The sequence below is a fragment of the Arachis stenosperma genome, chromosome 9 (genome assembly GCF_014773155.1).
Source record: "Arachis stenosperma cultivar V10309 chromosome 9, arast.V10309.gnm1.PFL2, whole genome shotgun sequence".
Taxonomy (NCBI): Eukaryota; Viridiplantae; Streptophyta; class Magnoliopsida; order Fabales; family Fabaceae; genus Arachis; species Arachis stenosperma.
In genome coordinates, this window is record NC_080385.1 from 142,841,037 (window position 1) to 142,851,172 (window position 10,136).

Here is a 10,136-nt window from a genome sequence, read left to right on the forward strand (position 1 = left end):
AAATCTCAATTAGCACAAAAGTGTATCCAAATTCAATTCTCTCTCTCTCTCTCTCTCTCTCTCTCTCTCTCTCTCTCTCTCTCTCTCTCTCTCTCTCTCTCTCTCTCTCTCTCTCTACTTCACAATCTTACATAAAGAACTAGGGTATTTTAATTTTTGCATTTCGCACAGGCTGATTCATAAATTTATTTTATTTTTTTAGTAAAATTTTATATATGAATAACAATTTTTTTACCTGTTGTATGAACTAAGTAGTTAATCTCTTGTTATTATATTGATGTTAATAAAATTACAAAAAATAAGTATGTAAAATTTAGAGTGTATTAATTTGTAACATTTTAATAATTTTGTTTTCAAATGGTAGTTTTTAGAGCATATTTTAACTAATAAAATAAATAAATAAATAAATTGATTGTTATATAAAAGTAAAATTAACTATTGAGATTATTCATCTTTATATATTAATAGACTATACTCATTTACTATTTGAATTATCGCTTTTTATTTGTAAAATTATTCCAACTTAATATTAAGTATATATCTAATTAATATGTCCCTATTTCATTAACAAAACTCTTTCCACGATGGATGAATGAAAATATAGAGTATAGAAAACAATTGAACAATAATTTTAAATAGTAAATATTACTTCAAAAAAATATTTTAATATTTTAGTACTTATTGAGATCTTTTTTATTTATGATGTATTCGTACAATCTAATTAACAAATTGTTCTAGAAATGAATAAATAAATTGTTATTCTTTAAAATTTTAATTTGTATTCACATAATAAACACCCAATTGATTTTTCTATTAAAAAAAATATATCAAAATTTATTATAAAAAACTATATGTCAGATCAGTTCTATATACTATTTCTTAATAATAGAACTTTTTATTATGTAAAATTTTCAACCAAAAGAACATATATTATTTTAGACTATAAATTTAGTTTTTTATTAAGCAAAACTTTAATAATTTATCTAAATTATTTTTCGATGTCTTTATTTTATTCATAAAACATAAAAAGAATCATGTATATACAACTAAAAGCTGATATGTTCTTCTATTCATTGTTTTAAGTTTTAACTATTTCAAACTTTAAAAACCTTAAATTCCTAAAATCGAAACCTTAAAATTTAAAAGTATTTAAAGAATATTAATTTGTGAAATGAACAAACTCAAAGAATTTCATCATTATTTTAACTCTGGATAAGTATATGTTAATCTATAAAAAAAATATTTACACTTGAAATGAAAGTAGCATGACATTATTTCATGAAAAATCAATATTATTTATTTATTAGGATTTGTTGTGTAACAGTAATTGTCAAACAATTAGTTTAACTCAACATGCTTATATAGAATCCATATAAAATATTTTCATTTGAGATGTAAAAAAAAAAAAAAATAGTACCAAAGATGGTCTTATCAAAATTATTTGTTTATTATAATAGAAATGCAGAGCAATGAAAAAGATAAAGAAGGCTGAAGAAAATGTGTATATTTCTTGAATTGAATGATTTTAGGGAGACAATATATATACATGGACAACTCTCATAACAAACCAAATCTTTCCGTATCATGATAGAAGATTCTTATTTCTAACAGAAAAGAAAAGGTCATCTAAATTCTAGAAACATTAAGAAGGTATAAAGAAAGAAAAGGACAAAAGTCAGAATTTACAAATAGAATAGAGAGAAAAAGACAAAAGTTGATCATTCTATTTGGTCTTGTCTATTGTTGGAATTTTGTGTGCCTTGGGCCTGAAGTATTGATGAATTTGATATGCTCCCGCAAGCTGGAGGATGGTAAATGTCTAAAATCCCCAGCTTGAAAAGATTGGCATGAAAAGGATGCTTTGGGAGAGCTTTTGTAAACATATCGGCTAGCTGATCTGAGGATGGGACTGGAAGCAGTTTCATGATGCCGGCTTGGGCTTTTTGCCGAACAAGGTGGCAATCAACTTCAAGGTGCTTCGTTCGCTCATGGAAAACAGGATTTGCCGCAATGTGGAGGGCACTCTGGTTATCACAGAATAATACAGGTGGTCGATCACAAGATATGTGAAGAAATTGCAATAAGTTCAGAATCCATAGAAGCTCACAGGTGGTGTTTGCAAGGGCGCGATACTCAGCTTCCGTGGAGGACCGAGCCACTGTTGTCTGCTTCTTTGTTTTCCAAGAAACCAAAGATTTGCCTAAGAAGAAGCAATATCCAGTTAAGGAGCGTCTAGTGTCGGGACAGCCGGCCCAGTCAGAATCACTGAATCCAAAAATCTGGAAGTCAGAGTCTCTAGGATAGAATAAGCCTCGACCGGGATTGTTCTTCAAATACTTGAGCACCCGAATTGCAGCTGTGTAATGCATCTGAGTTGGAGAAGCCATGAATTGACTTAATTGCTGGGTTGCATAGGTGATATCTGGCCTTGTAGTAGTGAGATATATCAGGTGTCCAACTAATCGGCGATACACCAAAGGATCAGGAAGAAGAGGGCTGTCATCTTGAAACAATTTAGTTGTGATGTCCATAGGAGAACTAACAGGTTTTGCACCTAGCAATCCAGAGTCAGATAACACGTCAATGCAGTATTTATGCTGTGAGAGGGAAATTCCTTTTGAGGAATGGGCTACCTCAATACCAAGAAAGTACTTCAAGGTACCAAGATCCTTAATTTTGAAATGTGCATCCAAAGTACGCTTGATAGCTGCTAATTCAGAAACTGAACTGCCAGTGATGACAATGTCATCAACATAGACCAATATAATAGAAATTTCATTGCCCAAAAATTTAACAAAAAGGCTATAATCAAAGACAGTCTGCTGATACCCACAAGACATCAAGAGTATAGAAAGCTTGTCATACCACATTCGGCTCGATTGTTTCAGTCCATATAAGGATTTGTGAAGACGACAGCAGATCCTTGGATTACTGAGAGTGAGGCCGGGAGATGGATCCATATACACAACTTCAGTAAGATCGCCATGAAGAAAAGCGTTATTGACGTCGAGCTGATGGATTGGCCACTTTCGGATGGAAGCAATGGCTAAGACCAGTCTAATAGTGGTAGGTTTCACCACTGGGGAAAAGGTCTCCAGAAAATCTATGCCCTCTGTCTGCGTAAATCCTTTTGCTACTAACCGTGCTTTGTAACGCTCAATGGACCCATCTGGATGCCTTTTAATTTTGAAAACCCATTTGCAGCCTATGGGTTTCACGCATGGAGGGCAATCCACCAGAGACCAAGTTTGGTTCAAATCTAAAGCAACAAGTTCCTCTTTCATGGCGGCACGCCACTGAGGGGATTGATTTGCTTCTTGAAAAGACCGAGGTTCATGGTCAGAGTATAAAGATGATAATAAGCTTTTGTAACTGGCTGAGAAATTTGAGAGAGAGAGAACAGAAGAAATTGGATATCGAGTTCTTGAGGGTGTTAACGTGGATGAATGAAGAGAGGCGTTGCATACGTAGTCCTGAAGGTGTATGGGTGGCCTGGTGGTACGGGAACTTTGTCGCAGTGGTGGCATGGGAGGGGCAGTGATCTTGGGTGAGGTAGAAGATGGGGTATCGGTCGATGTTGATGAGTTTGGGGTGGTAGGGGAGGACGGTAAAGGGGTGGGTGTGGAATTGGTAGGTTGTGTATGGTGGTTTTGGAGAGGGGTTGAGGGCACAGTGGGGGGGTCAGGAATGGCTGCTGGGGATTGAACATAAGGAGGGTAGTTAGGGCACGTTGTGGAGTCTGAGAGAGATAAGGGGGGAGTGATTGGATCATGGGTCAAGGTTTGTGGCCCAATAGGTAAGGAGGGATTTGTTGGAATTTTATGTGGGCCTATCTCATTTTGTGTATTGTTTAGGAATGGGGTGTTTTCAGCTGGTGGTGTTGGGCTGAGTATTTGTCTTTGTTTGTGATTTATAGAAAAGGGAAAAGTTTGCTCATAAAACACAACATTTCTGGACACCATAAATTTCTTTTGATCCAAAAGATAAACAATGAATCCCTTTGTACCTATTTGATAACCAAGAAAAATGGCTTTGTGAGCCCTTTGATCAAATTTGGAACGATGGTTGAGAAGGGTTGAAACAAAACAAAGACAACCAAAAACTTTGAGATCATTGTAGTTAAATGCTTTGTTAAGCAAAGTTTCAAAAGGAGTTTTAAAATCAAGAATAGAAGAGGGAACTCTATTTATTAAATAAACTGCATGGTTTATAGCATAAGACCAAAAATTAAGAGGTAAATTGGATTGAAACATTAAGGCCCTTGCTACATTTAATATATGTTGATGTTTACGTTCGACACGCCCATTTTGTTGGGGAGTCTCAACACAACTTCGTTGATGAAGAATCCCCTTTGACAAGTAAAAATTTGGGATTAAAAATTCCGGGCCATTGTCTGAACGAATTGTTTTAACTTTAGAGTCAAATTGTGTTTCAACAAGAGCAACAAAATTGATGACATGTTGAGAAACCTCATTCTTGGATTTTAGTAAAATAATCCAAGTGAATCGACTAAAATCATCCACAATAGTTAGAAAATATTTGTGGTTGTGGATTGAATTTTGTCTAAAAGGTCCCCATATATCAAGATGCAATAGATCAAAAGGAGCATGAGCACGATTATGACTAATAGAAAAAGAAGGTTTCTTTGCTTTGAGAAATGGCATACATCACATGCTTCATTTTCATGATTCAAGGAAATAAAGGGATATTGTTTATGTAAAATGCTAAGACGGTGTCCAGAAAGATGTCCTAATCTAAAATGCCACAGGTTGGAAGTGTGGATTGAAGCAATATGTGTGGGATGGATGTCGTTTGATAAATTTGTAGTGGACTTCTTGTCTAACACATACAACCCATCTCTTAATTCACCCAAACCAATCATCCTCGATTTGCTCGATTCCTGTATGAGACAATAAAATTGAGAGAAAATAAATTCACAAGGTAATGTAGAAGTGAGCTTAGACACTGAGATAAGATTAAAATGAAATTGAGGTAAATATAATGCATGAATAAGAGTCAAAGAAGATGAAAATTTAACTATTCCCCTATAATGTGCAGTAGCATTTGAACTGTTAGGCATGTGGACAAGGATAGATTTTATTTTTGTGTATGAGACAAAAAGAGATAAATTAGAACAAATATGATCACTAGCACCAGAATCTATGATCCAAGTATCACTAAAGGTTTTTGAAAAATCTTTGTTTAAAATAGAAAAGGTTTTTGCAGAACAAAGGATATGTGTACGTGGACTGGGGAGAAGCCCAGATTGGGAGGAGGAGGAACCCTTATCATCTTTAGTCTCTGGCACATGGGCCTCGGCTTGCTTCAAGTAAGCCATCAGAGTGTTATGTTGCTGTGGAGTAAGGCCCAAAAGAGGTTCTGGAGTGCTACCCGTCACTGCCCTATTTCCTTACAACTGGGCATGTGAATGAGAGGAAGATGTCACGGTCATGGCGGCGCTACTGCTGGAGGAAGCTGCTCGGTCCGGGAGGCGTGGATGACCGGGGTATCGCGGGTGACCGGGTGGATACCCATGCTTTCCATAGCACACATCGACAGTGTGCCCCACCCGGCCGCAAAAGGAACACTGCTTGTTAGAGCCAACACCACGCCCTTGGGAGTAACCGCCGCGGCCTCGCCCTGGTGCAGGACGGCGAGTATTGACAGCAGCAGCGAGTAGGCGTTGATCATCTAGGATTCCAGAAGCGATTTGAAGATTTCGCTCCTGCTGGATCACCATTGCGAAGACTCGAGTAATCGGAGGCAGAGGGTCGAGCATCAGAACTTGTGAGCGAACAACAGCGTATCTTTTATCCAGCCCTTTCAAAAAACGAATTACGAAATCTTGATTTCGATGCTTCTTAGCTGGACAGCTACACGGAGGTAGGGGTCTAGCATTCTCCAGCTCTTCCCAGAGGGTTTTCAGAGAGGTAAAGAAATCTGTGACTGATTGATTTCCTTGCTTGAGTCCGTATACTTCTTCTTGTAGTTCTGCGATTCGCAACAAATCAATCTGTGAAAAACGTTCTCGTAGGTCTTCCCATACAGTGGAGGCGGTTGAGAAGTATATGACGCTTTGAGTGATGGAAGGGGAAAGAGAATGGAACAACCATGATAGAACGAGACTGTTACATCTCTCCCAGGCAGGAAAGGTGGGATCCTCAAGAGAGGGCATGGGGATGGTTCCTGTGAGGAATCCATGCTTGTTCTTCATGATGACGGCCATGGAGAAAGCACGACTCCATGAGTGGTAATTGTTGGCAGTGAGCAGTGGTGTTACCAGAACAGAAGTGGGACTCTCACTAGGATGTATGTAAAAAGGGTTGGATGTGTCTGTGGAGGAAGAAGAAATAGTTTCTGCATTTGTATTTGTAGAGCTAGAAGAAGAAGAAGAATGTGGTGTGTTTGGGTTAGTGGTCTTGGCCATTGGGTATCAGCAGAGCTTCTTTAAAGAAGCTTTGATACCATAATAGAAATGCAGAGCAATGAAAAAGATAAAGAAGGCTGAAGAAAATGTGTATATTTCTTGAATTGAATGATTTTAGGGAGACAATATATATACATGGACAACTCTCATAACAAACCAAATCTTTCCGTATCATGATAGAAGATTCTTATTTCTAACAGAAAAGAAAAGGTCATCTAAATTCTAGAAACATTAAGAAGGTATAAAGAAAGAAAAGGACAAAAGTCAGAATTTACAAATAGAATAGAGAGAAAAAGACAAAAATTGATCATTCTATTTGGTCTTGTCTATTGTTGGAATTTTGTGTGCCTTGGGCCTGAAGTATTGATGAATTTGATATATTACAAAATTAAAAGAAAAAAAGATTTGAGTGCGTTAGTAAATCTTTATCTTATTCTTCTCTGCATTAACTACTTCCAAACTTTTTGTTGTATCTATACTTTTCCTATAACATAGAATTACCATCATAAACTCATTTTTTAAGAGAAACCGCAGAAGCAAATTACCGAAAGCATTCTGTTTAAGAGGACCCTTTGAAAACAACAAACTCTCGCAACTGAGAAAGTAAGTCTAAACTTGAACATATTAGAATATTTTGTCCCCACATTAATTTATTCACCACCTTTGTTCTCATTCTCTTCAAATAATAAAATAATAACAAAACCACTCACCATTCTCAAAAATCACGCATTCTTCCACTTTGTATCGCATTATTTTAACAAATTCAAAACTTAGACTAAGATATATCTCTCTCTAGAGAGAGAGAGAGAGAAAGACAAAGGGTACAGTAAATGCACATCTAAAGAGGTTAGTATTTTTTTTTGTTGAGATCTAAAGAGGTTAGTATTAAGCAATCCATCCAAAGGAAAAAGTGAATAGCAATTGAAGGACCACAAAAACAAACAAGAATACTTGTATTGTGTTGTAGTATTCTATGGGTGAGTTTTAGCATGCGCCTGCCCAGTTCAGGCGCTCACGATGCCCATAGGTTTTTGTTGTGTTGGAGTTTTGAGTATTTGCCACGTGTATACCTATTTGATGTTGATAGTCAAAGACGTGTTGTTTCTGACTTGCATAAAGGTAGAACCGGTTTATAATATTTACAAATCTATCCATTGTGTTTTAGGTGAAAACTTAAAATATATGTTGATGGGAGGTCACTGTTCAATATTTGCTTTTGTGTGGTTTGGGCCGTGAATAGACAACAAGTAATTGGGCTGCATTTATTTTTAAATTTGTAAAGATGTGATATTAATTTTTGTGTATAATTATAAAATGGTGATAGTATATTTTTTTATGGCTGTATATATATTGATTTTGGACTTGTTCGAAAAAAACGTTGACTTTGGAAAAAAAACACTAACTTAATTTAAATCAATCAAAACTCAAGAAATAAGTATGCCTATAAATGGTTAGTTTCGAAGAAAAGAATAGTTACAAGTTATGAAGTTAATTTATAGTATTTAAGGTAATAGTTAGTAATTGATAAATGTTTATGAAATGGAAATTATTGTTTATAGTATTGAATGAATTATTGGTTAGGTGTGGGTGTAAAATAGAAAAGAAAAAATTGACACATTGACAATTATTTTTTGTTGTTAAATTTTTGGGCTTTCTGGGCCAGTATTAAAAAAATACGAATATATATTAAGAGTACTGTTTTCTTAAAAAAAATATTGCTACAAAGGAACATTATATTAAGAGTACTATTAATTAATAATATTGTCATTTCTTAATTAATTAATAACACTTGACAAAAAATTCATAATTAATAATCTCACTTAATTAAGAGTATTATTTTTTAAAGGGGAGTGCTAGGTAAACAATGACTATCTTGAACAACATGAACAACCACCAATCAAATAAAAATACACTACATCCTAATTTAATGCTACTAATTAAATGTACTCTTTTAACTCTATTAATTCACATTGTTTACACATTGTTTAAAAATATTATTAGTTAACTATACTTATTCTTTTTTAAATTGAAAGTAGTAATATTCACTCTCTTATTTTTGTACTCATCTTTCAAAATTTTCAATAACAAAAGATATTTTTTAAGAAATAAAAAATATATGATAAAAAAATTTAGAAATCACATTTCAGCTCATCTATGTTATACTTAAGTTTTTTTAATATTATGATATTTTAATTATTTGAATTAAAATTATTTAATTAAAAAATATCCAATTTTTAAAAAAAAGTTCAATAAAATTAACCCGAAAAATTGACTTAAAAATATACGGCACTAATTAATTTATTCTAGTTTATACGGCACTTCATCATTTTGTTTGTCTAAAATCTAGTTTATTATATATATGCATTAATTTCGGATCAATTAATTTATTTAACTCAAATAAATAAGATACCTATTATCTTATTAAGAATTGTCCTCACAAAATACGTTAGTTGTCCCTATAGAATATATAATTATACCACTGATGTTAATATAAGAGACAATATACAATTGAGAAGTCATTGATCTCTTATCTTAAAATAGAAGGTTTGTTCGACACTAGAGAGTTTGGTGGCCTGGCTCCATTATTGAGGTAGTGATTTTGAAAGATGGAGGATAGCATGCAAAGGTACTTATTTTTCGCAGTGACAAAGGGGACGCGGACGGGTGTGTATACCAGTTGGGAAGACGCGAGAGAGCAAGTTTGTAACTACCCGTTTCCTGAATTTCATGGGTTTAATAGCTACCAACAAGCTGTATTGGCATTCAACGCAAGATTGCGATGTATTGCCACTGAGACAGCTGCAAGGTTGGAAATGATTGGTTCTAGCGGTGAAGGAAGTGGTGTTCGGAAAGGAAGTATGCCATCTCAGAGCAGTTGGCCTCGACCTGTGGTATCCTGTAAGTTTGATTTTCAATGAATATGTTTAATCAAAGTTATTCTTATAATGTTTTGTTCATGAGTTATTGTATATGGTATATATTTGGGTTATTTAATCCGTAGAAAAAATAATTAGTGGAAATGATTGCTGATGCAGGGCTTCCAGTGATCCCTGAAGAAGAGCTTAATGGTGAATTCGCCATAGTGAATAGTATGGAAGACTGGCTGGTGAAGGTGTGCCACGAATCTAATATTTCTGGGCCGTGTTTCTTCAAGCAGGAAAGATATGTCGGAGACAAAGGCCCGTTTTTTGGATTTACTGTGGTGGTTCCAGGCGAGCCGTACGAGGTTGAACTCAGTGCTAAGGGTCGGTTTTCTTTGGTAGAAAAGGCGGCTCGTGAAGATGCGGCGCAAGAGATGCTTGGCCAAGTCCTGGAAATTACCGGCAAGGAAATTAAAGATTATTACTACTCAAGAGTGAAGCTTCTTCGAGACAGTAATACAGCACTCCGTGCTAAGGTGGGCCAGCTGGAGGATGCTTATGAGAAGCTTTTGGCCAGTTATGAGGCTGTTGTGAACGCTCGTATCGAAGGCCAATCCCCTTGAATCTAGTTTGGGTTTATCTGAATTTAGTTATAGTGAGTATGAAGTTATTATATGTTTGATGTATGTGTTAAAGAAGAATTTGGTTTTGTGAACTGTTGCTTTAGTTATTTCTCTGGATTATGGGTCATTAAGTAGGTTGGTAAATTAAATTCATTTAACATGTCAATGTGAGTGCGAGGATGTGAAGCTGCTTTCTCGATGTTGTTGTTGCTAGTACTATAGAAA

The 10,136-nt window shown here is 35.1% G+C and overlaps 1 protein-coding gene across 1 annotated transcript; it reads left to right on the forward strand.

The window, feature by feature from the left end:
- Window positions 1-9,033: 9,033 nt before the first annotated feature.
- On the forward strand, window positions 9,034-9,911 carry LOC130950002 (uncharacterized). The gene is made up of 3 exons (XM_057878577.1): window positions 9,034-9,053; window positions 9,168-9,325; window positions 9,463-9,911. The coding sequence occupies exons 1-3, from the start codon at window positions 9,034-9,036 to the stop codon at window positions 9,909-9,911; spliced, it is 627 nt and encodes a 208-aa protein (XP_057734560.1).
- The last annotated feature ends 225 nt before the right edge of the window (window positions 9,912-10,136 follow it).